At 41.4% G+C, this 26,891-nt stretch overlaps 1 protein-coding gene across 1 annotated transcript; it reads left to right on the plus strand.

Annotated features, from left to right (window-relative positions):
- Positions 1-5,672: 5,672 nt before the first annotated feature.
- Positions 5,673-26,749, plus strand: FFAR4 (free fatty acid receptor 4). Its single transcript, XM_018558679.1, has 3 exons — positions 5,673-6,206; positions 22,633-22,761; positions 26,357-26,749. The coding sequence occupies exons 1-3, from the start codon at positions 5,673-5,675 to the stop codon at positions 26,747-26,749; spliced, it is 1,056 nt and encodes a 351-aa protein (XP_018414181.1).
- Positions 26,750-26,891: the final 142 nt, after the last annotated feature.

Below are 26,891 nucleotides of genomic sequence, written 5' to 3' on the forward strand. Positions count from 1 at the left end.
CCTTACCAAAGAAGTGCAGTAAACCATAGCTAGCAGTCAAACCTCAGTTTATTAGGATAGTAAAACAATGAATTCTGATGGGTTCCCCTGACTGAATAACTATGCACAGAGTCAATGCACTCTGCACAGTTTCACTGCAAAAGTACGTCCCTGGACTTCATAAAAGAGACTTTTTCTACCCTGTGTCCCATTTTAAAGAGCTTTCCTTTAATTTTGCTGCCCTGTATGCACAACATGAAATACGTGGGAGTTAGGGAAGTTCCAGCTTAGACAGTTGTCACTGCAACACGTGGCTCCATTGGAAGTATTCCCCTCCGATCCAGTTTTGGTGACAACTATTTGTTTTAGTTTCTTTTCAGTACTGGTGACACAGACTGCAATAAAACATGACCGTGATTCTAACCCCTGACCACTCACGCTAAACAAAGCTTTTGCTTTTGTTAACAGACAGGCCTATTTAAATTTTATCCAATATGGGATTCGCTTACTTTAAAGCTGAACTTATTTCACTTGGGGATAAATGTGGGAAATACCTGGATATACATTTTGCTTAAGGGTTAGGTGTGTGAGTTCAGTTAGATGATAATTACAGTTGTGCTCAAAAGTTTGCGTACACTGGCAGAAATCGTGACAGTTTGGCATTATATTGATGGATCGTGGCACAAAACTGTATTTTTTAAATTTATTTAAGGATAGTGATCATATGAAGCCATTTATTATCACATAGTTGTTTGGCTCCCTTTTAAATCATAGTGATAACAGAAATCACCCAAATGGCCCTGATCAAAAGTTTACACACCCTGCAATGTTTTGCCTTGTTACAGACGCACAAGGTGACACACACAGGTTAAAATGGCAATTAAAGGTTAAATGACCACATCTGTGGCTTTTTAAATTGCAGTTAGTGTCTGTGTATAAATATTCAAAGAGTCTGTTAGGCCTTGTTCACACCAAATGCAGAGCAGATCCGGTCAGGTTTCTGCACACGCACGCTAGTCTTTTAGACGCCTTTTTGATGCGTTCCGGGCTCTTTTTGGTAAAAAATGTTTTTTGTTTTTTTTTTAACCAGTTGACATCCGCGGTGTTAAACCCCCTTCCCATCCAGGCCATTTTTCAGTATTCAGCGCTGCGGTACTTTGACTGACATTTATTCCGTCATGCAGCGCTGTACTGAAATGAATTTTATACCCTTTTTTGGGGACAGATCGAGCTTTCTTTTGGTGGTATTTATTCAACGTTTTTTTTTTAAAAATGTTTTTGCATATATCGACTGTTTGCCAGCAGTCGATATATGCAAAAACTGCATAGGGTTTAATAACCCTTTAGGGAAAATAAACTATAAATTATCATCTAATATTTGTATGAATATTAACTATGACTATGGATTGTATCATTTATATAACTATTGTGACAGCACAATGCTAAAGGGGGCAATACACAGTATTAAGAACTAAGGGCATGCAGATTTTTGATCAGGGGTCATTTCATTTTTTTTATTTGTTATGTTTTGTTTTATGATTGTGCCATTTTTTTATGACCTACAGCTCAATATGAATCCCATAAAAAATAAAAGAAATTTGTCTTGCCTGCTCACTCATGTTTTCTTTAAAACTGGTACATATATTACCAATTCTCCAAGGATATGCAAACTTTTAAGCACAACAGTATTTAAATCAGGGGTTAGGTTCTGTTTAAATTGCTGCAAAAGTTTCTGTTTAGGAATAAAGTTGAGATTCAGGGTTTAAGTAAAAGTGAACCTGCTTCCAATATCAGTACAAGACACAGCAGTGACATTGGGTCAGTGGAAGTAATCACAGAGTGCATCCGAGAGTGCAAGATAACTCTGGTCGCCAGAGCTCTTCAAATCGGTGAAGATTAATTACACCACTTGCCAGTATCTAATGGTAAGTATTATGCTGTTTGTTTTTAAACAGGGTGTGAACTTTTTTTTTTTTTTTAAACTATGCCCATTGCTTTAAAAGTTGACAGTTGTGATAAAATTTAAAGTTAGATTTTGAGGCTCAGTTTGAGTGAGAAATATGTTAAGGGATTCCATTAGAAATGAGTTAACAGTTCAGTTTGGAGTAAAAAAAAATAGGTTTATGGATTCAGTTAGGGATAAGGAATGGGTTTAGAAGTTTAGTTTGGGGTAAGGGATAGGTTAAGGGGCTCAGTAAGGGGTTAGAGATAGGTTAAGCAGTTCAGTTCAGTTTGGGGTAAGAGATGGGTTGAGGCATTTAGTTAGGGGTAATGAATAGGTTAATCAGTTCAGTCTAGGGTAGGAGGTAGGTTTAGCAGTTCAGTTTTAGCGTATAAGATATGTTTAGGGGTTCAGTTAGGGTCAAGGGATGGGTTAGCAGTTCAGTTTGGAGTAAGAAATAGGGTTACGGATTCAGTTAGGGGTAAGGAATAGGTTAAGCAGTTTAGACCAAGGGATAGGTTTAGGGGTTCTGTTAAGGGTAAGAGCTAGAATAAGCAGTTCAGTGAGGGGTAAGGGATGCTGTAAGGGGTAAGGAATAGGTTTAGCAGTTCAGTGTGGGGTACAAGATAGGTTTAGGGCAGTGGTTCTCAACCTGTGTTACCTCAGGACCCACATTTGTCCTTGCTCATTCAGTCACGACCCAAATCGCACTGAAATGGAATGTACGCCATTGGGTACTGCGCATTCCGATGTGGGTGTACGAACTGTGGGTGGGAGGTGTGTTTGGAGTACCCTTCAAATGAATGCCAACGCAACACACCTCCCATACTAGAATGCACAGTAGGTGAGATTGCATGGTACCATGTGTGAAAGAGCCCTCAAAAACACTGACATACATACACAACCAGAGACACAATCTTACACACAGACGTTTTCACACACACACCAAAATGTTAGTATCATTCCTTATGAGAACTGGAGTCGATCCTCAGCTTGGGGTCCAGTGTGGGCTGCAGTGCTGTGGCAGAGCTCTATCCATATGTGCATTGCTTGTACAGGTCCCTTGCGTACCCTGTAGAGGTGCCAGGAGCCAGAATGTGACGTCACTCCGGTCCAGGCACCTCTACAGGACCCATGAGGGAGCTGTAAGCAATGCACGTATTCATGAAGCTCCCTCGTGGCCACCCCCAGCCCACCCCAGCTCAAGCTGACACTCGTTTTTGGGCAGCATTTTGAATGGCCGCTTGGCGGAAGACTGGGGAGCCTCTCGCCTACCAAACTGGAAGGCATGCAGCAACCCACTGAACATGGGGTCGCGACCCACTTTTGGGTCACGACCCACCAGTTGAGAACCAAGGGTTTAGGGGTTACTTTTGGGGATGTAAGATATAAAGTTATGGGTTCAGTTAGGAGTAAGGAATGGGTTTAGCAGTTTAGTTTGGGCTATGGGGTTCATTTATGGGTAAGGAATATGTTTAGGGGTTCAGTTTGGGGTAAAAGATAGGTTTAGCATTTCAGTTTGGGGTAAAAGATAGCTTTAGGGGTTCAGTAAGGTGTAAGAGCTAGGTTAAGCAGTTCAGTTAGGCGTAAGAATTTGGTTTAGCAGTTCAGTTTGGAGTAAAAAGATTTAGTGGCTCAGTACGGGGTGAGAGATAGCTTAGGCAGTTCAGTTAGGGGTATGAGATAGAGTTAGCTGTAAATGATAGGTGTAGGAGTACAGTTAGGGGTACAAGATAGGTTTAGGCGTTCAGTTAGGGGTAAGGGATTGGTTTAGGGGTGCAGTTTGGGGTAAAATATAGGTTTAGCGGTTCAGTTAGGGCAAAAGATGGGTTTAGGGGTTCAGTTAGGTGTAAGAGCTAGGTTAAGCAGTTTAGTTAGGTGTATAAGATAGGGTTAGCTGTAACGGATACGTGTAGGAATACAGTTAGGGGTAAGGGATAGGTTTAGGAGTTCAGTTAGGGGTAAGGGATATGTTAGGCAGTTCACTCTGGGATAAAAGATAGATTTAGGTTCTATTTAGGGATGAAGTGGAAGTCTTCTTTAGTGTTAGTTGTTTTGTCTCTGACAAATTCATTTTTCAGGTGAAAACTGTGTGCTAAAATATCTGCAGTGGTATAAGTGTTTTCACATATTCATAGATATTGGAACTCATGTAAGATCCTTTAATGATGAAATACCTTTAAATTTCATGTGAAGTAAGGTTTCACAAAGTGAATAACAACCTCAGAATCAATTCTCAGGAAAGACCAAAAAAAACCCGACGAGCTGTCTCAGGCTCTCCCAATAATCCTATTTGTGTTTTTTTTTCTTCTCTTAATTTGACACAGGTAATTGTTTGTGTTTTAATATATCATTAAAGTAAAGGGCCCCTCACACTAGCCTGCTCCTCTACAGTGCTTTAACAAGCATCGGATTAGTGCAGCCCATTGATTTGAATTGGCTGCCCCATGTGCCACATTGGACCAAAAATCATGCATGCAGCATTTTTGGCACTGCAACGCACATCAGTGTGTTGCCATGCATTTTGCTACACTGCAAGTTATGCCTCAGCAATGTGTGCTCGGGCGCCATTGAGAATAAATTGCACCGCATTGCACCAGCACATCCAATATGCATTGGCATTGCCACGTTAGAGCAATGCAATAGTGTGAATTGGCACAGGGGGGTTTTTTTCCCCCCATTTGTGTCTGATTCAAGAGATTTCCATTCACTTCATGTCGTGTAGACACAACAGGAAGTGAGAGGAAAATTCTCTATTAGTGGTAACTAGAGCCTCTCTGTTCCTGTTCTAGTGGCAACTAAACATTTTGGATTTTCCCTCACATTCAGTCGCAGAGACAAATAGAGTGAATCTCGCTAACAGGGACCTAGGCAGCAGAGGATTTAACAAGGGGTCTCAACCCTTTAACCAAAACGTTAAAAAAACGTTTTTGCCTTTAGAAACACTTTAATGATCCCAGAGATCCCTACTGAGGGGAATCTACTGGTATAGATTGCACACAATTAAGCATGCCTCCTTCACTTTCAGGATATGGAGATGAAGCTACTAAAAAGAAATAATTGTTTATGGCAATTCGTTATAATAAAGTAGTCTTCTACAGGAAAGCTCTCAGTACACTTGCTCAGCCAACCAGGGACCGCCCAGACACAATTTATTAGGTAGTCAGTAAACTGACTGCAAATTTTTTGAATGCAAAAACTCAATCAGGTGATTTTATCTTCAACACAAATAGAACATTGTGATACTTCACCACATCTAAAAAGTCATCATAGAAATTTCCCTCAGCATTTATCAGGAAATAACACAATATCAGTACAGGAAATGCAGTATCACCTTATCTTAAGTAATCTTATTACAGAACCACAAGGCAGTTTATAAAAATTATTTGCACTCTGCAAATATTGCCAATGTCAGGAGACAATGAAATGTTTTTATTATTTGGTATTAGAAGTGGATGGATCATAAAAATGCAACACCTTCATCTTTGTTTTAGATGGGTGTATATTTACAAGAATGCTGTGTGACTTCCTTGTTTCAAATCAGTAAGTGGATGGTGTTCTCTGCTGCTGCTCCTGGCTGAATCAAACCTTGCAGAGTCTCACTGCAGCTATCAAAGGCTTCTTGAAGGATCTTTGTGGGTTCTGATGTTTGACATAAGAGGCATTCTCTTGATTGATTCCACCCTTTGGACATATCTGGTCTTAACATATTAGTTTGCTGATAATGGAATTTTAAGAAATCCTGAAGACAATGGGGCAGCTGCTGATTTCTTACCAGGATGAACAGTATGGTAACCATACCCACTTTGCTTTCTACACCGAGTTTAACAAAACGTTGGAGGAGAAAGTGGTGGAGACCATTTTCTTAAGTTTGGTCTTTGTATTTTCCTGGTTCTCCAATGTCTGCGCCATAGTGTTGTTGATCCGAAAGAAGAGGCTGGTTACCTCCAACTGTTTTGTGCTGAACCTATTCTGCTCCGATTTGCTCTTCGTCAGCATGATTCCTTTCATCTTGGTGGTCCGCTGGACAGAGAACTGGATCCTAGGCGAGTTTGTATGCCACCTGCTGTTCTATGTCATGTGCCTGAGCGGCTCTGTCATCCTGATCTCATTGTCTGCTGTCAGCCTAGAGAGGATGATCTGTATCATGAAAGTGACACAGACAACCACATGCAATGTAAAGGTGGTGGTCTTGGGGCTGGTGATAATCTGGGTGTTCTCCGCCATGACCGCCTTACCTCTGTGCTTATTTTTCAAGGTGATACCAAAAACTGTCAATGATGAGGTGAGTCAGTTTTACTTTACATGATTTGACATATTAAAGTAACCAATCTTTTATAGAAAATTTATATTTTTATGTGAAACAATGAAATAAACTTTGCAATAGTTTAAAGTAAAAAAACTTTTTTTTTGTCTGTTTAGTCTGTTTAAACCTTTTAAACTGGAACACCAGCCAACATTTTTTCTTTTTTAGTTTTGAATAGATGGGGATACCAGATTTTGCCACTGTTTCCCCTCTACTCATTCTTTAGTGACAGCATTTTGGACATCCTATCACTTTCTGTCCTAGTGACGATGGCCACCAGGACATATTATGAGGGTAAATGTCCCCAGCAAGACATAGGCAGCAATAAAAACCTGACAGATGTTTTAGCCCTTCTGCACTCTGTTCAAAACTGGAAGAAAAAGTTTTTGGTTGGAGTTCTACTTTAATGATCTGTTTTTTCCCATTGAGAAACATGTTAGATTTTGCTTGGTGTCACAATGGAATTGTTTCAATTGTTTACACACATTTTGGCATGTTTGCAGTTCATGCATGACGACAAGCAAACTTTGAATGTTACCCATTGGACGCGGGGGCTATTCCAGAGCCTATAAAGGCTTATATTGAGACAAAGAATGTTGCATACCTATAGTATTTGATACCCAAGGTGGATAATTTTTCAACACCCCCTACTCTATATGATAAAATAATTTTCAGAAATGATCATGATTTCACAAAAAATAAATAATAATAATGGCCAAAAAAGAAACAGACCCTCCTATATTGATATTGATAGGCGACAATGGAGAAATTCCTCGTTATATCGGTGTTCAGTAAAGAATCCCTTTACATTGTCTGCCAGTGTTAGAGGTGTCCTCTTACATTGGTGGCCAGTGGCAGTGGGGTCCTCTTACATTGGTGGCCAGTAGTAGAGGTGTCTTTTTACATTGGTGGCCAGTGGCAGTGGGGTCCTCTTACACTGGTGGCCAGTAGTAGAGGTGTCTTTTTACATTGATGGCCAGTGGTAGAAGTGTCTTCTTATATTGGTGGTCAGTGGGAAAAGGGTGTCCTTAGAGTGTCACTAAACTCCGGAGTTAAATCTTAAAAATGCGTTCAAGTACCTGAACTATTAGCAGAAATATATCTTATTTGTGTATCACTCGGCTGTATCATCAAATCATCTCTGAATTGGTGCTGACACTGTCCTTCCTTCTGGAGGGTGGCTACTTTTGTTCCTCATGGTCCATGCGTATGTTGTAAAGTATGCACTGCTGCAAGCTCGCTCCCATGATAGATTATAACTTCAATACAAATGAGCTGACTAAACATGAAATAATAGCATCAGAGAAGCAAGCTTGGATCAGTGATTACTTTACAACACACAGGGACCATGGGGCAAAAGTAGCCACCCTCCAGAAGGAAGTACAGTGTCAGCACCAATTCAGAGACGATTTGTGGATCTAGAACTGAGTAATGCACAAATAAGATACATTTTTGCGAATAGTTAGGGTACTTAAATGCATTTTTAAGATTTAACTCCTGAGATTAGTATCCCTTTACATTATGAGTTAGTAAGAGAGAAGCCCCTGTACATCTATCTTTATTTAGAGGAAGTATGAACTTTCCATCGGTGGCCAGAGGAAAGAATGAATGCACCCTCAGTGGTCAGTGGTAAGAATGTTTCACTAACAGTGGTGTCCAGTGGGAAGATTGCAGCCCTTATAGACAGCTAAAAAGTAGGGCTGTGCAAATTAACGATTAATTTCTCGATTAATCGATAATCTTCTTGATCGATTAAAAATTTTTTGATCGATTAATTTTTTTTAAAAACTCTCTGCACGAGCGCCAGCCAAGGCATTGGCCTATACACATACAGCACAGCAATGAAGTCATACAATGAACTAGGATCACACTAATCCAGCACGTTATTATTCTGAGTTGCCCCACGTGAGATTAATAACGTGCTGGATTAGTGTGATCCTAGTTAATTTTATTACTTCATTGCTGTGCTGTATGTGTATAGGCCAATGTAGTTGGATCTGTATGTGCATTATAATTAATCGAAATTTTTTTTAATTGATTAATTTCGATTAATTATAATGCACATACAGATCCAACTACATTGGCATCGAAATTAATCAATTAAAAAAAATTTCGGTGGCCGAGATGTGAGACTGAACGGACGTGCTTAACTGCAGCTCCTCTCATCCGTCCAGTCATCCACAGGAGCATCCGGGCAGGGGCGGGGGGGGCGAATCCAGAGTGCACCCACATTTGTTTTCAGAATTGTACCTGACACAGGGGAGGAAATCCATTATGAATACGAACAGGTTGCAGAAGGGGTGAGATGTATTTTGTTGGGAGTGGTCGGAGGGAGGGGGTGCGCGGGAGGGCATCTAAGGGGTGGGGGGAGTCCAATGAGGGCTGGTGGTTTTTATGGCGTTTTATGTAAGAAGTAATTGGCATATGTTATGCCATAATGTATGAACAAATGTTAATGTTCGGGCACTATGTTGGTGTCTTGTTTTGTACCCGTAATATGCAAAATGAATAAAAAGATTTTTCAAAAAAAAAAAAAAATTTCGATTAATCGAACACAAAAATGTTAATCATTACCAGCCCTACTAAAAAGGTCAGTGGTGTCATGCTGCTTGCTATGCCAAGTGACACTGGGCCCAGAACTATGCAGGCACTATCCGACAGGAGGTCAATCCGGGAAGGAACCCCTAGGAAACCTCTGGAGAAACCCTTTGGTTGCACAGAACCCCGGCTGAGAACCAGGCTATATCATTCAGGCAATTTATGATTACGTCATTGCTGTTTTTTAATATCAGATTCTCCTGGAAGGTCCAAAAAGGTAGAACTTTTACTTTAAATAGAATCAGGCATGACTGGGCTTAAGCCAGAAATTGAATATTCAGTCTTAAATGATAATTGCTGTGCAGATTAGTTTTAAAAGATTTAGGTTTAACCTTTGTTGGATTTACTGAGCTATATCTGAACTATACTTATATTGAGGCTGACTGTCAGAGCTGAGATTTGGAGCTGAGAGGTCCAGTGAGATATGATAGTCGCTTCCCTATAAAGACGCTGATAACAAATTACTGTCTCCCAGCACCTGTGTGCACATAATAGAATCAGATAAAAGAGTGCTGCAGTTCCGTACATTCACCATAACTGCGGGTTCTCTCAAAGTCAGGTCGTTTAACAAAGGGTTAGTAGAGCTTTGGACCCAAAATGAGGAAAAGAAGAGGCCTGACATTCAAGTTAAAGAGGCAACACTCTGTCAGAAGGGGTAACCTTGGAGGTCCCCAGAGTAATCTGAAGAATGTAAAGAAGGATGAGAGTGCCAGAAGTCTGACCAAAGTCCAGTAATTCTTTATTGTACGTAACAACAGGTCAGAAGCCAACGGGGTTTGGGGGTCAGAAATCCCCCTTTATTAGGTTGCAGAACAAGATAACCAGTGGCGGAACTACCGCCGGTGCAGGCGGTGCGGACGCACCAGGGCCTCCGGCCTCTAGGGGGCCCAGCACAGTCCCAGCAAAAGGAAAAGTACAATAATTTAACATTTTTTTTTAGACTTTCTTCCCTTTTTTCATCTAGTGTTACTGTGAATTACACAGTGTCTATCCCTTCAAAGCTACACTAATTTATCCACTGTATCTATGAAAAGAGCCATGATTATTACACAGGGTGGACTTCAAAAATGTCTGCCTTTGTTCATCTCCATTACACAGTATATTGGCGGAACAAGTATTTTACCTAAGACTATTCCTGTGCTGTGCTGTCTGGTTCAGTCTGGTCAGATCAGCGGTTTTATTCTGCATTTGCTGAAAATGTTCTTAGCCTGAAAGAAGAAAATGAATGCAGCCACCACGAAGACTGGAAAGCGGCAACATCTTACTTTTTTGTTTTTGGAGTTAGATATGCTTTAACCCTTTTACAATGAAAAAAAAAAAGTTTTGGCTTAAGTTGGGGTTTAGTGTCTTTCACCTATTATTATTATTATACAGGATTTGTGCAGCGCTTTACAGAATTATACTCCATAACACTTTTTCTTATCGCTACTCTTTATGGAACATCAAAGCCTATCTTACCCTGGTAATTTAGCTCAGTCTTCAGCTGAGATGGAAATTCCTTCAGCTAACTGCTCAAACCTCTTTCCCATTGAATTGCAGTGTGATCATCCATCTCCCCAGTCATGTTTGGATTGCCCCATGACTGATCTTGCACTGCAGGAGCATCATACAGTTATGATCCAAAAAACATTGGATGATTGTAGCAACACACAATCACGACGGTCATAATGCAAATCAGCGCAAATTGGATTAGTTGGACTAATTGAGAGAGTTAAAGGAGAACTATGAGGTGAGTGATTTACAATCATCCCTATAGTTAGAGCTGATTAAACTGTCACACGTCGACTCCATAGATCGGGAAGTGCAATAGCCTGCTATATACTGAGCTTTGGGTCACGGGAGGAGGTAAGTATATGTTCTCCTGTGACCCTAAAGAGAGCTTACAGGTTGGCTCTATTGATCGGGAAGTGAGCGAATACATACTGTCGCTTGCTCACTTTCCGATCATCTCCAGCGCTGAGTGGAGGAACGGATGGGGGAGAGGGCGGGCACATCTGGCTCTGCCTCTAGATAGGCAGAGCCCGCTGTCAGTCAGCCACCTGGATCGTGTATCTCAATAGTATTGTCGGGATCTGTCCCGGCTGTGGCGCTCTCAGTATATCGTGGGCAATATCCCACGATATACTGAACTTTGGGTCACGGGAGTAGTTTAGTATATTCCTACCCATGACCCTAAAGAGAACTATGGTATAAAAAGGTTACTTCATTGTTCTCTTTTAAGTAGGATATACACTGGTAGATTTTCAAACAAATGTTTGTATGAAACATCTCGTTGGAATGTTCGATAATACCATCAGAGACTTGACGAATGTCTTTGAATCTTCATTTGATTTAACATTCGATTTTGGAAGGAATGGAGTTTCTGAACAAAAACCACATTCACTGTTAGAATTTAGTTTGATTGAGAAAAATTTCCCAACATGCTCCTTTGAATTTTTTCGTCAATACGGCTGAAATTGATCATCGATTTGACCCCATCAACTATCAGAAAATCAAACGATTGTTCCAAATTTGTTCAGTGTATACTTTTCTTTACACCACCAACCGCAAGCAATATTTCAATGCATTCACCAAAAACGTGTAACATAAAGTTTATTCGTGGCCTTCCAGGTGGCACAGTTCTTAAAGAATCCTACTAATGTTTTCACCTCTGCATCTCTGAAGAGAGCTGAAATAAAGACAGGTGATTAATTCCATTTCACCGTTAGTAGCATTGCTGCTTCCTGTGGCTAAGCGGTTCATTGTATCTGTTATGGCAACAGTGCCAATCATTGCACAATTCACTATTCAGCTATTGCTTACTGAGAACTGCAATAGCAGCCTTTCCTAACAGTCTATAATCAACCGGTGAGCTATGTCCAATTGTTCCTTAGAAAAACTGTCATTTTGGTGCTGCCTTCTGCCTAATATGGCACCTAGTTTGAGTTTTTTTAAGATATTGAGTTGTGAATGTTGTGATTAGCTCCTTTAGATATCATAATGCATTATTTAAAGCCATCGACGCTTTACTTCCTCCCCCCCAAACCTTCATCCTTGCCCTTAACTAATTTAAAAAAAAGAAGGTATACATATCTTAAATCCAGGTAGCTTCAACACAATAGCAAGCAAATACCGGCACAAGTGTCTCCACCAGCAATAATTAATCTTGTCTAAACAGTAGTAATAACTAATTGGCTTTCTGCTATCATAGGAGTTTTAAGAAGAAATATTTATATCGTGCACGTTGATGCATGAGTCAGGGTACATGAGTATAGGGGTGAGATATGAGGTGGAGTGGTATATCTGTGATTTACTGTCTTTAAGCCAGTCACAGGACGAGTAGGGTCTTCATTCCTCTCTAGGGGTCGAAGGTGGACAATCCTCACCGCTGCAGAGAATTGTGTCCCATTGTGCCATTCTATGCAGCATTGCACTGTGATCCCAGGCTGTGTGATGAGGCAGTGGGTGTGTCTTTGAAAGCCTGGGCTCACAGGAAGCGATGTATGATGCTAGGTGTCATTCCATTTGGAAGAGGAGTGCCGGGAGGATGAGAAGCAGCACTTTACCCCCTTCTTTTTTTAAATAGGAGGGGGGAAGAAGGCATTTAAAATTAAACCTGTGCTTTGAGAAACATGGAAGCTGCCATTGTGGACCCTTTGATTGTAACATACTAGTTGCCTTCCTGAGCTACTGCTCTGAAATAAGTTTGCTGACCAGGTGTTATGATTTAAGTCTGACTTCACTTACAGCATACTTGTTTTAGATCATGGGTTTCTTTAAGGGTAAGTGTCCCTCGGACAGTATAACATACACATTGGACGCTCATTCATGTTTTTTTGCCAAGTGCTTTTTGGTAATTTTTTAAAGGAACATTTTGTGCAACTGATACAAACATTTTGGTCACTTTAAAGTGCCTCATTACTCTATATTTACCCATATTCAGTATGTCACAGAGTAACACCCTATGGTTTGGGGCTCCAAAAGGGCTTCTTGAGCCTGTTTGGGGGCCACTAGGTGGCCTGCCTGATTTGCTATATACTGTATACTCAGAACAATGGCAATAATACTTTGGGTTCAATGGTAGGACGATAGTTTCTCAAAAGCTACCTAGCAAGTCTAAAGTTGAATCGTAACAAACTGGTAGCGGTACACTTTGATGAACAGAGCTTTCATTCATGAAATATTGTTGTTTGTAAATAAATTAAAAAAATAAATTTTGTTTTTAAATACAACATTTTAGACCCTTAATAATTCTTAGTGAACCCTAATTCATTTGATTAACTCCTGTATTCCTTATTTCCTGAGTACTTTTTTGGTTATTTTGTTTTATCATTTATGCCGTACCCCTAAGGGACAAAACTCATAATAAATTTTGTTGCTAGCCCAAATTAATTTTTGAACTAATTCACTTTTATTCATTTTCTAACTCTAAAAGTTGTAGTCAAAATTGATGCTAGTTTTTGTAGTGCTAAATTAAAGAGCTTGGTTGGGGGACAAACTTTGGCATCCTCACCTTTGATGCCAGAGGACCTTGTCCCAGCAACATGTATAAGTGCCTTTTTTATTATAAGGGATGTTATACGGTAGTTAAAGCTGAACTAAAATTAAAAATAAAAGCCTAGAGGTTGAGATTTTTGTCAGCAGAGACATGCAAAGTCTCTTCTGCAAAAAAAAAATCCTTCCTCTCTCTCGTGTACTGTACAGAGCATGCGCCTAAGGTCTTCAAGGTGCCATGAATAGGCCATGTGGCAGGGAAGATGGAACTCCTGTGCACATGTGCAGGAGTTACATCACCAGTGGCCACCCAATGCCCGAAGAAGATGTCAGAGAACCTGGAAGTGTCAGTGGCAGAAATGGCAACGGCGGGGCACACAGCTGAGGACCGAAGATCGATCCAACAGCACTGGAGAAGGATGCGCTCGTAAGGTAAGTGTATTGTAATGTGCAAGTATGCTGTACAACAGGAGCATAATGGTAGATGCTGGTGGAACAAGTCCTTTACTGATTTCCTATACCTTTGGAGAACTCAAGTGGTGAACCCCTGTGCTTAAAGTCCTGCACACTAGTCTGCTGGCCATTACAAAGGGTCCCATTTTCCATACTGAATCTTCAATTTATTTTATACTATACAGGAAGAATGTGAACACCCTAATAGTGACAGGACAATGTATAACTGCAAGTTGGGCAGGAAGAGAGCTGGAAACTACAGCAGGGAAATCTTACCTCCATCTCTCTGCTTCCAACCTGCAGGCTGCAAACAAGTGATCTCAGCGACATCACCAGGATCACTTGAACAAAACAAATAGCGGCTTCCCCGCTGAACATTTAGCTCTGCTTGCCAAAAGCAGGGCTACATGTAGAAAACAACTTGGTTGGCCTTGTGGGAAATCCAATCCTGTACAGGAGCCAGCAGATGACTTGAGTATATTTAACAGTGAAATATCTTTTTTAGGTGGACTAATCCTTAAACTAAAACTCCTCCCCATCTAAAATAATACTGTAAGGGTAAAAATGATCAACACACGATATGGCTTGGATGTGCATGTTAGCAATCAGGAAACAAGACTGATAGGAGCAGGCACTAAATACTTCTGATTGTGCCAAGTCACACACAGCTTGGGGTTCTCTATTTTTCAGGTCTGTTTGCTCTCTAAGCAGTTGCCCTCCCAGTGCATACTTTACATAAATCCATTTATTGGTCTGCAAGATGCGGATGACTCATATAAAATGTGTTGGCTTTGGGCTCTTTCATTGTACTCATTTGTCACAGAGCTTTCTGTATTTCACAATGTCTGGGAAGACCAATGCGCTAGGATGTACTGTGTCCAAGCCATTTACATCTCTTAATCAGTTCCCTCCTAACCAGGGAGAGATAACATCTTCTGTATAAATCAATTGAAAGGTCACATTGCATGAGAAAGGATCATAAAATGAAAAATAAACATTTGCCTACTTACACAAACTGTTACTTTGCATGAAATAGGCATTAATAATGTAAAAGGTGTAGTTCCAGTCAATAACAGCACCCATGCTGTAATCCAATGTATTATTATTCTACTCTTTAAAGATACTCTGTCGTCAAACTATTCATTACTACAAAAACCTTTGACGTCATTTATGCAGGTTATTGACCTGCAGAAGCCTCTTTTGTGTAGACAGTCCCAGCAGATCCAGAGCTGTCACTCAAGTGACACTCTATAGCAGGGGTAAGCAACCTTGGCACTCCACCTGTGGTGAAACCTCATATCCCATCATGCCTCTGACTCTAGAAGTCATGCCCGTGGCTGCCAAAGTCTTGCAATCATGGGATTTGTAGTTTCACAACAGCTGCAGTATCCAGGTTGCCTACCCCTGACCCATGGTATTCATCTTTATTCCCCTACCCACAGCTACATAGAAAGTTCTGTAGGGAGTTGAGGAGAAGAGGAGCTGGGCCAGCACAACGGATAATTGGACACTCCCAAAAGAGGAGAGGGCTATGCTGTGAAAGGAGGAAGGGGCTGTGCTAAGGAATTGACTCTTTTAACCTATTCAAATTTTCTAGTGAGTTTAAAGGCAGTACATTGTCTCAGCACTTCTGCCTTGCAGCCCCGGGGATCCCCAGTTTGCTGGTCAGGGCATTATTTGCATGGTGTTTGCGTGTTTTCCATGGGTTTCCTCCCACACTCCACAGACATGTAGTAGGTTAATTGGTTCCTGTCTAAATTTGCCTTAGTGTGTGTGTGTGTGCGTGTGTGCGCGCCCATGAGAGAGGGAGATTGTAAGCTACTTGGGGCCAGGGACTGATGGGAATGTGCAGTATGTAAAGTGCTATGTAAATTGCTGGTGCTATATAAATACTTGCAATAAATAAAGGTACATTGCAATCAGTGGCGTCACACGGGGGGTGCGACCAGCACCCGGGTGACACCAAAATGACTGACAGTCATTTTGGTGTCACCCCCTCTGAAAAGTCGGGCACTCGGTCATGGACTGAGAGCCCGACAGTTTTAGGAGAGAGGAGGGGACCCGGCGGCATACCTTATCCCGCCAGGTGACTGTCCCCTCCTCTCCCTGCCGGCATTCATCACCAAGATGGCCGCCGGCAGGTATCAATAAGATGGCCTGCGCAATTACGTCACAGCGGGGTGTCACCCAGTATCCACTCCGGGTGACACTCGGCCTTGGGACGCCCGTGATTGTAAGTCAATCAAAATATGGAAGGGAAAAAAACTTTGCATGCAAGCATTTAAAATAGTTGATTTTCTGTACTTTACCTCACCTGCATATTGTTAACGTTGGTGACAGACACTTTAAACAGACAATATCACCTTGCCTGAGCTCCCAAGGAGCTTCTTCCTCTGTCGGTGCTTCTGTGTATGGGGGAGCATGTGACCTCTTCCTGTGACAGTCTAGCAGCTCAAATGTTGTTTTCGGTGGTTTTTAGCGGATAAATGGTCTTTAAATGGCTACTGAAGGTTAGGAAATCTTTCAAATGTCTTTCAAATGTCTCATTATTTTATGTTGTTTTTCCCACAAAGAATGTAAAAAAAAACCAAAAAAAAAACAACAAAACAGAAATAATGATCTAATACAGAAAACAAATCAGGGATACAAAAGGGATATAAAGCCGTGAATGTGACATTCTCTGCAGGGGGAACTTCCTGGTGCATGTTTTTAAAATTACAGCGACTGATTCCTGATGGTGTTGGTGAGGTGGGCAGCTGCATAACCGTTGAAGAAGAGTGGCTTTGCAGGACCACTCTATCCTACACTAAAAGGAAAAAATTAGATGAGTGTTCCACTTCAAGTAAAGAGCTTCATGTTTCTGAACTGCTGTTTTCCATTCATGCTTCCTCTTTCCTATCTCGGGTTATAGCTTGGCTCAGCCTATGTCTCAGTTTAAGTCCATTAGTAAACAAGCCTTATGCTCAGATATTACCTGGAATTATGAAGGGATTATAAAGATGAAGACATAACATAGATACACTAATGTACTTAGTGGAAGATCACTTTCATCTTTCTATCCTGTTCATACATCACGTGCGTGCTGAGTCTAAGTACATGTCAAAAATAGAGCAAAAGCGTCACATGTCCGATATCAGTCAAGTAAACTGTGCTACAATTGCTGCTTTAATTGTCACTCTTTTATATAACTTTTTAAAAGTATATGCACTACCCAACATTTAAACACACGTCATTTTATGCAACCTTGTTGGATAAACTGCCAACAATCTGGTTGTAAAATAAGGCGCTCTAAAGTGCACATCTAAAGTGACTTAGAGCAATGGTTCTCAACCTGTGTAACTTCAGGACCCACAATTGTCCTTGGTCATTAGGTCACGACCCAAGTCGCACTGCAATGGAATGCACGGCATTAGGGTACCGCGCGTTCTGGTGCAGGCGTACAAACTGTAGGTGGGAGGTGCATTTGGGGTATCATTAAATGAATGGCAACGCAACACACCTCCCACACCAGAATACACGGTAGGTGCGATTGAATGGCTGGTGTGGCTTGACAGCTGAGTTAAGGTGCCCATACACTGCTCGATTCTCGTACGAGAATCGCGGGAAATCCCACGATCGTACGAGAATCAAGCAGTGTGAACGGAGACGTGCGACCGTTTCTACTGTATGGTTGCACGTCTTTTGTCTAAGGAGCATGCTAGAAAACCAGCCGAAAATCGTACGATTTTTGGCCGGTTTGAACGGTGCTCGGGAGACAAATGCCGAACGGGCCGGTGTGTGCATGCGCACACTGCCCGTTCAGCATTGCGCTCATCAGAAGCCCGCCCCTCAGGGGGGCGGGCTTGCGATGATCGGGAGTACGATCTGCCTGTCCAAGATGGGCAGATCGTACGTTTTTTAAATCACTTTACAACCATAGCAAGACTACGGTCTTGCGATGGTTGTACAGTGTATGGCCACCTTAAGCAGCATTTCTAGAAGGAGAGGTCAGCAATTACTTCCTCCACATTTTTCTCAGTGTCCTTTAAAGGCTAGCTGGTTATTTTGGGCCATATACAACATATACTACATACTGTATACTAGATTGCAAAAGGAAAGGAGGTCTTAAGGTGGCCATACACTGTGCGACCTTAGTCTTGCGATGGTTGTGAAGTGATTAAAAAAGCGTACGATCTGCCCATCTTGGACAGGCAGATCGTACTTCCGATGACCGCAATGCTGAACGGGCAGTGTGCACATGCACACACCGGCACCTTCAGCATTTGTCTCCCGAGCACCGTTCAAACCAGCCGAAAATCGTACGATTTTCGGCTGGTTTTCTAGCGTGCTCCTTAGACAAAAGACGTGCGACCGTACAGTAGAAACTGTCGCACGTCTCTGTTCACACTGCTCAATTCTCGTACGATTTCGGGATTTCCTTTAGACTGCTTCATTCACTTTTATTTATATGATGCTAGCCAAATATTTGTCTTACTGTGGGCTCATTTTTGTGCCTTAGAGAGAACCACTCACCAGTGGGCATTGAGGTTATCATAATATCCTATTTTATTTTTGTTATAGATTGTTATAGTGACGCAGTCTTACCTCTCAGGTATTACTGTCAATGATGACTGTGCAAGGTTTCTCTGGCTGTTGTCAGGATTGTGGTTGATGTCAGGGTTGCGAAGAAAGAGGAACACCATCTGTCTGCTACGCACAGCCTCCGAAACTATTGGAAGTGTAGGTGGTTACAAATATATTAAGTTCTATTGCTGAAAATTTATGTTCTATACTGTATATTTCTATAGAACATAATTTTCAAAGAGGCAGCCTGAGTTATTATTATTGAGCACATGATACATGGTAAACTATATGGGCAAATGTTTGTGGACACCTGACCATCACACCTATAGGAGCTATTGGAAATTCCATTTCAAAACCATAGGTGTTACTATTGAGTTGCCCTATGCCCACTTCCTTTCCTTATGGTTATAACTGCCACCACTTTTCTGGGAAGGCTTTTCCCAAAATTTTGGAGCATGTCTGTGGAAATATGTTCTGGATTGTACCCGCTTAGACAAAAAGCATTTTTGAGGTCAAGTACTGATGTTGGACGAGAAGACTTGTTTGCAATCAGTGTTCCAATTAATCCCAAAAGGTCTTCAGTTAGGCTCTGTGCAGGTCACTTGAGTTCTGTGCCGCCCCAATAGGGGCATAGAATATGAGATGCATAGCCTCAGTTAATATTAGCATTGTTATATAGGTTAGAATTTATATAGTGTGATTTGCCTAACTATTTTCTCATAGCTAAATTCATGTGTTATCCTATGCTGCCATCTAGTGGCCTTTTGTTGTAACAAACATGTTTTTCTGTAATTATTCCTCATGTGACGATGTATTTCCCCCTAGTGTACGCCCCTTCCTTCTTCCTGTGTGCAGTACTTCCTGTGTCATGGCCACAGTTAAAAGCCACATGTAACAAGGACACACAGGTAATCTGCACAGTACGTAGGAAAGGCATCATTTTCTGACCGCACAATACTATAACCGTTCAACTGCTGTTCCTATCATCTGCTGTAATCCTGATGTTAAGAATAAACACCTCTTTTGAATGAATCGGTATTGACGAGTTCAGCTATCTGACGAGGATTGTCCGCAGTGAGTATATCTGCTTATACAGGCCAGGCATAGAGGTCTCAGCAAGGGATATATTTTGCTATCACAACAATCGGAGTCAGAATAAGTTCCTTCACATTTAATTCATCAAACCATGTCTTTGTACCTGGCTTTGTACACAGGAACACCATCATCCTGTAACAGAAAAAGGAAAGGTCTTCCACAAACTGTTGTGGAAGCGCACAATTGTCTACAGTGGGTTGGCATGTTGTAGCATTTACAGTACCCTTTACTGGAAACACTTGAACTCAATAATTTGGAGAGGTAATGAACAGGTATCCACATACTTTCATGCATGATGATCAGGTGTCCATATACTTTTAACCATATAGTGTATGTTGATCTTCTATTGTGTAAAAAGTTGTGAAGGACAGGTCCAGTTAGTGAGCGATCTTACGGGCGGGCGGGTATTGAATTGGCTTCAATGCTGGTGTGCTGCTCCTGGTGTGTGCAGACTGTGGTCGCCTCATTACCCTCTGCTCCACCATATTTTATCTGCGCTAGGTTGTCGTGCTTCTTCCTCCTTTTTGTTTCCTCTTAAATTGATCTTCTTATGCATGTAGTGGTGTCCACAGCTTGTCAAGTGTCCACATACTTTCAACCATATAGTCTATATTGATCTTCTTATGTATGTAGTGGTGTCCAAAGGATGTCAGGTGTCCACATATTTTCATGCATGATGATCAAGTGTCCACATATTTTCATGCATGATGAATCAGGTGTCCACATACTTTCATGCATGATGATCAGGTGTCCACATACTTTCATGCATGATGATCAGGTGTCCACATACTTTCATGCATGATGATCAGGTGACCACATACTTTCATGCATGATGATCAGTTGCCCACATACTTTCATGCATGATGATCAGGTATCCACATACTTTCAACCATATAGTCTTTGTTGATCTTCCTATGCATGTAGTGTTGACAGGGTCTCTTTACTAAACATCCTGCTTTGTCAGCAGTGTATAGCTGTGAAAGTACAGAGGGAAGTACATGTTACCTACACACCTTTGCGATTGCTGAAAAACTGACTAAAAACATAACTTCCTAATCGAATGGAATTCAGCAGATTACATTTTTAAGCATTTTTTTAACCAGTTGACATCCGCGGTGTTAAACCCCCTTCCCATCCAGGCCATTTTTCAGTATTCAGCGCTGCGGTACTTTAACTGACATTTATTCCGTCATGCAGCGCTGTACTGAAATGAATTTTATACCCTTTTTTGGGGACAGATAGAGCTTTCTTTTGGTGGTATTTACTGTGCAATCATTTAAAATTAGCAACAAGAAAAAGAGGAAAGGTAACTACCGCTTTTATTAGCAATGGTTAGTGAAGCAGTCAGATTCACAATAAGTCAAATAAATGTTTGTTTTTTTGGTTATGTTTGTCATCAGGGCACCGTGAGCATTGTTGGTCGAATTATATCTCAAACAAAGGTTTAGGTTTGGTCAAACATGGCTGTAACCACAACACATGTGACTATCAGTACGGCACCTAGCAATCAGCCTGCTATTCAATTACTTTTCTTTCCCGTAAGCTCATTATCAGTGTTGGCACGCTCTTGCTTTAGATATCCAGACCACAATGACCGCCACTGGAGAGACATGACAAAGACACATTATTGCAAACTCGGTCACCAAGCTATATGTGAAGGAGGAAGGGAGGAGACAGGGAGGAGCCTCCCTGTCCCTCACTTGCTTGTCACTGGTGAGGCACTGAGACCGATGTCCTCAGTGTTTTTTTTATTTTTTTTTATTGGATAGCCTGGACCAATGGCGCTTTGCCATTGGTCCAAACCATCCACAGAGCTCAAGCCTCTAACATAGAGTAGAGGCTGTTGCAGATCTTGCCGCGCCTCACTATGTTAGGTTACACAAGCAGTGGGGAAGCCTACTGCTGTGTAACCTAACTTAGCTGTCAAAAGCAGAATGCATGTAATTAACAGGCAGTGCCCCACCAACCTAACTTAGCTGTCAAAAGCCGAATGCATGTAATTAACAGGCAGTGCCCCACCCATGACAGGTTACAGAGCGGGGAGGCTTTCCCTGCTGTGTAACCTGTTACAAGCTGCTCTGAATGGAGGAAAAGCTGTCAGCTTTTTCCTCCACAATACTAGGTGGGAATCTGCCTCACCTGCCTCTCCTGAATGCACGTCCCTGCAACAGAGTGATGTACTCATCAGTGTGATGTTTATCCTTCATAGTCAGGGTGGAGACAGGTTGGTCACCAAGCTGTTTTGGTTTCACTTTAGCAGAGAACTGTAAGGTCACCAACTTGGCTGTGCTATCTCAGGGGTGTTTGGGTCACAAGACTGACTGAAAACAAACACTAAGCCTTTCACAAGCTGACAGTCCAGGTATTTATATTTTTACTATGTATTTAGTTGGTTTCTAGAATTTCAGCTTCGGCTGCAAACATAACCATGGGCTCTGGTGGAGATATCTCCACTGAAGTCCCCAAGAGATATAGGATGCCAAAGGGGCACTTAGCTTAATCTGCAATAAAAGCCTTAGTTTTGTGTTGCTCTACCTTTAAAATTGTGAGGAATGCTCTTTTCCTTTACTTTTTGAAGTAGTTTTTTTGCAAGGTATACATTGTTGATGAATAAAAAAAGGTAAAATCCATTATTATTGAGCTGATTTATACATTTTCTGACCAGTGTATCGCTGGGCAAATGCTGTCCACATGGCACTAACGCCATTAGATGGAGCTGAGAAACATAGGAATGTTGTATGCTCCTTAGTGCCATCTAATGACAGTAGTGCTGTGTGCAGCATTCGCCCAGTTATATGTTGGGTGGAAGATTTATAAATTAGCCCATCAGTGTTAACAGGAAATTTAAAAATTACAGGAATCCACCCCTTCCAGCAAAAATAAACAAACGATGCCATCTTTATAGAAGTGCTAACAATGGCAGCCGTCCATTCTCCTCAGGTCCTGGTCAGTCTGCTGTCTTACAAACAGCCAATTCAGGGCAAAGTGAAAGTGTCTGCTGATAGCCGCCCCCCAACAAGTTATATTCACCTATTCATGCTTCTTCACTGCCTTGGGTAAGCTCTGGTGTCAGTTAGGGCTTCTGAAAAGGATTGAGGTCTAAGAGCTGGTCTTCTTTGTCGATACAATACAACACAATACTGGCTCCTAAAATACATCAATTGTAAATATTTCATAATTCTGTTTGCTAGCACTTGTTAATTTATTGATTTCTATCCCCTAGGAGCTGAAGATCTGCACTCTTCTCTGGCCTACACTTACAGAAGAAATCACATGGGACGTCTCATTTGTTCTTCTAGATTTTATCATCCCTGGTTTGGGCATCATTGTCAGCTATACCAAGATCTATAAGGTACTTAGTAATATAGTGTCCATCATGTTCTTTTCCTACTGGAGACTCAAATATTACAACGTCATTATTCCATTTATGGCTAAAACAATAAAAAGACTTCTAGCTGCAGGTGCCCACAGGATGCTTTCAGTGTTGGAGAGTCCCAACAAAGACTGCATTCTATAACAAATTTTGGAAGCCAATCCCAGCTTGCAGAATTCTGTTTCCAAACTAATGGTGTTCTTGGAGGTCAGGAAATGATTGCTTTATTACATAGATTAGCGCAAAATAATAGTAAAACAATTTGCTATAGCACCAATAAATGAATATCATATGATGTATTTTACTCCACACGTCCTTGTCATAGATTGATCGTTTTATGTGAGCAATGTAATAGGCAGGAGAAGCTGCCTATTTAAGGCCTCTTACCTTTGTGTCATGAGATCACATTCATTATTATCCTAGTAACAGAGTTAACCAACAGAAGTTTAGGTTCAAAGGACAACTGCACTTTTTTTAAAATCATTAAATCAGCAATTTTAAATGCTATCTCTTTTTCCCCACATACTAAAATCAACCATAATGGAGGTCACTTACATCATCGCTAAGTGGCCAGCTGTTACATAGTTATATAGTATTTGAGGTTGAATAAAGACACAGGTCCATCAAGTTCAGCCTTTGTTTGTGCGATTGTGTATGTGAGTCCCTGTGTGGTCTAGTTTTTAAGAGTACCTGTACCCCTGTATGTTACAGTCTCTGAGGAAGGTATCTAAATGATTTTTGAATAATCCCATACTCTCTGCTGATACCACTGCTTGTGGAAGAGTTTCAAAATGTAACCACTCTAACTGAAAAGAAGCCCCTACGCCCTGTGTTAAATCTTTCTCCACCAATTTTAGGTGGTGTCCTCTTGTCTTTGTTAGGGAGTTTACAGTAAAAAGTTTATTGCTGATGTTGCCATCACCACTAAACACTTTGTACATCAAAATCACGTCCCTCCTTAATCGCCTCACTTCTAGCGTGAACAAATTTTAATTTAGCAACCTTGTCTTATAGCTTTGATCCTCCAGCCCCTTAATTAGTTTTGCTGCCCTTCTCTGGACTCTCTCCAGCTCAAGGACATCCTTTCTGTGGATTGGTGACCAATACTGAACCGCATACTCAAGATGAGGCCAAATCAGTGATCTATTAAGTGGAAAAATTATTGCTTTGTCTCTACAGTACAAGTCTCAGCATTAAATGCATCTGTGGAAACTCATTCCTTTCTCAAATTGTCCTGTCCACCTGTTAGCCAATTGTTAGACATGCTGAGGAGATTTAGCATCCATTGAGAAACCCATTTCTGTCATTCCATTGACATTACATTGAATGCTTGGACTTATAGAGCACAGGAAAGTACCGCCTATGTACTGTACTTGTTCTCCCACAGGAGCGTGGATGGTCCCTTGTTGATAATGTAGGTGACCATCATTTTGGTTGACTGTTTGAGTTAAAGTGCAGGTGAACCTTAACAATCAAAGTTGGGGACTACTTTGCATTGTTCCTTTTTAAGCTTGTTGTAATATTAGTAGTCGCTAGGAGATGTAAAACTCAACAAAATACCCATTGATGGTGCTAGTCCTACTAGGAAAGAACTCCTTCCTGTTTTTAATTGCCCACACCAGGCATTGAAGCAGATTGATCCTAAAGTGGTTAGTTTGGAGCCTTTCTACCCAACTATAGGATGTTGTGCCGACGCTTGCCATGTCTGTAGTCCCAAAGTCAAATTACAACAGAAAAAATGCAGAGAAAGGAGCGCTACATCCTAACACAATTACTGATGATGGGGATGGAATAAATTACAATTCTTAGCTACATAATAACTCTGGTGAAAAAGACTTAAAGTGTTATTAAACCCTTGCATGTTTTTGCATATATCTACAGCTAGCAAGGGGTAGATATATGCAAAACGGAAAAAAAAAACTTTTGCAAAGGGTTAATACTTACCTGTGTCTCCGCCGCACGCTCCCGTCCGAACATCTGAAGATTTCTCGGGCGGGCGCATGTGCAGTTCAGATTTTCGGCCGGGAGACGAGGAGAGACACAAGATAAGTATATGGAGCAGCGTACCCCGCAGCTCAACATCCACACCATCAGTGGCTCAGGTGAAGACCAGGCGGCTCCCTTGGTCCTGCGACTCTGGCACACCTACGTTTGTTGTGCGGTCGCACTGTCCCTGCATCTTCAGAGACCTGTTTCCCTAATTCAGTCCCATTCCTAATTCAGTCACAATATACTTCTCTACAAGACTCGGAGTTTGCAATTCCTGGTGCTCCAGTGCGCAAATCATGACACACCGTAACCCTATAGAGTTATTCTTGACGAGTGCAGGATTGGAACCTGCTGTAAAAAAAATTCTAATTATATGCACCTGTCACACAGGTACCCAAAATAATTGGGCCTTTAGTGTTGGCGGTGCCTTCACACCATAACCCTTCAGATTTACTCTTTGCAAGTGCAGGATTGGACCCTGCTGTAAAAAATTTTAAATTATATGCACCTGTCACATGCGGGTGTGGAAAAATTGGGCCTTGGTTGTTGGTGGTGCACTATACCGAGAACATTACTTCAAGATAGAATAATCACCCACAAAGTTAGGCAGCCTAGGCAGTCTTCCAGAGATCCCAGATCCCAGACAAATTTATTCGGTTACATCTGCATCGGGATTGATAGCTGCTGCTGATCCAGGACTGATTCATTTTGATAAATGTCAGCTGGTCAACTGAGTCCATGGACATACACACTCTTTTATCTGTCACTAAACCTCCAGCAGCGCTGATGTGTGTGTCCTTTCAGAAAGCACGCTGGAGCAGGGCAGCCCAGTAGCTCCATGGCATATTGGCTAAGTTCTGGTTAGTGATCCATTCTCAAGACCCAGTAAGTCAGTGGATCGTCTGCTGGAAAGCTCTCCATGTCTGCTCTTGCCCCTCGGTAATCTTCGCAAGTGCAGGCCCACCGAACGCCCTGATACTTCAAGTGTTCGTCGAACACATGAACTAGCGATGTTCGAGTCGAACTCGCGTTCGACTTGAACATCAAGCCCTCTAGTCATCTGTCTGCTGGACAGTGCATCAAAAATTGTATTTGGAGGATGTAAGATTTGAAACTAAATGCACTGGCGTGCTGCTATTCAGTCCAGTTTTGTAATTTCCTGTTCTAGCCATGCCATGGCAAAATTTTAGTTTATGTGAAAAAAACGTATAGCATTTATATTGCTGAGTTTATGCTCATTAGAATATTACTTTTTAAAACAAAGGTGCAGTTGTCCTTTAAAGCCACCTTTCGCAGTTGAGCCAGTCAACAGGTTAGAAAGTAGGATCTTGTCAATAGCAATACAGACAGCAATAAAAACCTCACAGATGATCTAATTCTTCACCACCCTATCTAAAATGAATATAAAAAATGTTTTGACTATGGATTTCTTTTTTTTAAAGTGAGGAGTCTAGATAGGGAGGTCTGTATTAATAATGAAGGGTTAGAGGTATATCGGGAATTTCCATTCAAACTGGATCTATCCATAACTGAGATATTGGTTTGGGAAGGGTTATCTGTTACTTATTGTTTTTGTTTTTTACAGATAACAAGGGACATAAGACAGAGGATGATCAGCAGTACAGCATATTCTGAAAACCATCAAATCCGAGTGTCCCAGTGTGACTACAAACTTTTTCGAACCCTCTTCCTTCTGATGATCTCCTTCTTTGTCATGTGGACTCCTGTGTTCATCATGGTACTACTCCTTCTCATTCAGAACTTGGACATAGACTTCCGTCTCTCACCTACATGCTTCTTTTGGATTTCTTTGTTTACATTCTGTAACTCGATAGTCAACCCGGTTTTGTACAACATTAACTTATGCCGCCAGAAATGGTGCCAAATTGTGTTCTGTTGCAGCACAGAGGAAAGCACAGACACAGAGACCACCATCAAAAAGAACGAGAATCAAAATTGTGCTTCAGAGATAAAATAGCAGGATGTCATTACCAGGTGACAAATGTTGAATGGCTGACTATGGAGTCGGAACAAAACAACGTGAAGCCGCGCTGCCAGGCAAATTTTGCCAAGTGACATTTTTTTCCAGTTTTACAATGATTTCCTTTATCAGTGCTGAC

Source organism: Nanorana parkeri, unplaced genomic scaffold (assembly GCF_000935625.1).
Source record: "Nanorana parkeri isolate BGI_ZX_2015 unplaced genomic scaffold, ASM93562v1 scaffold353, whole genome shotgun sequence".
NCBI lineage: Eukaryota > Metazoa > Chordata > Amphibia > Anura > Dicroglossidae > Nanorana > Nanorana parkeri.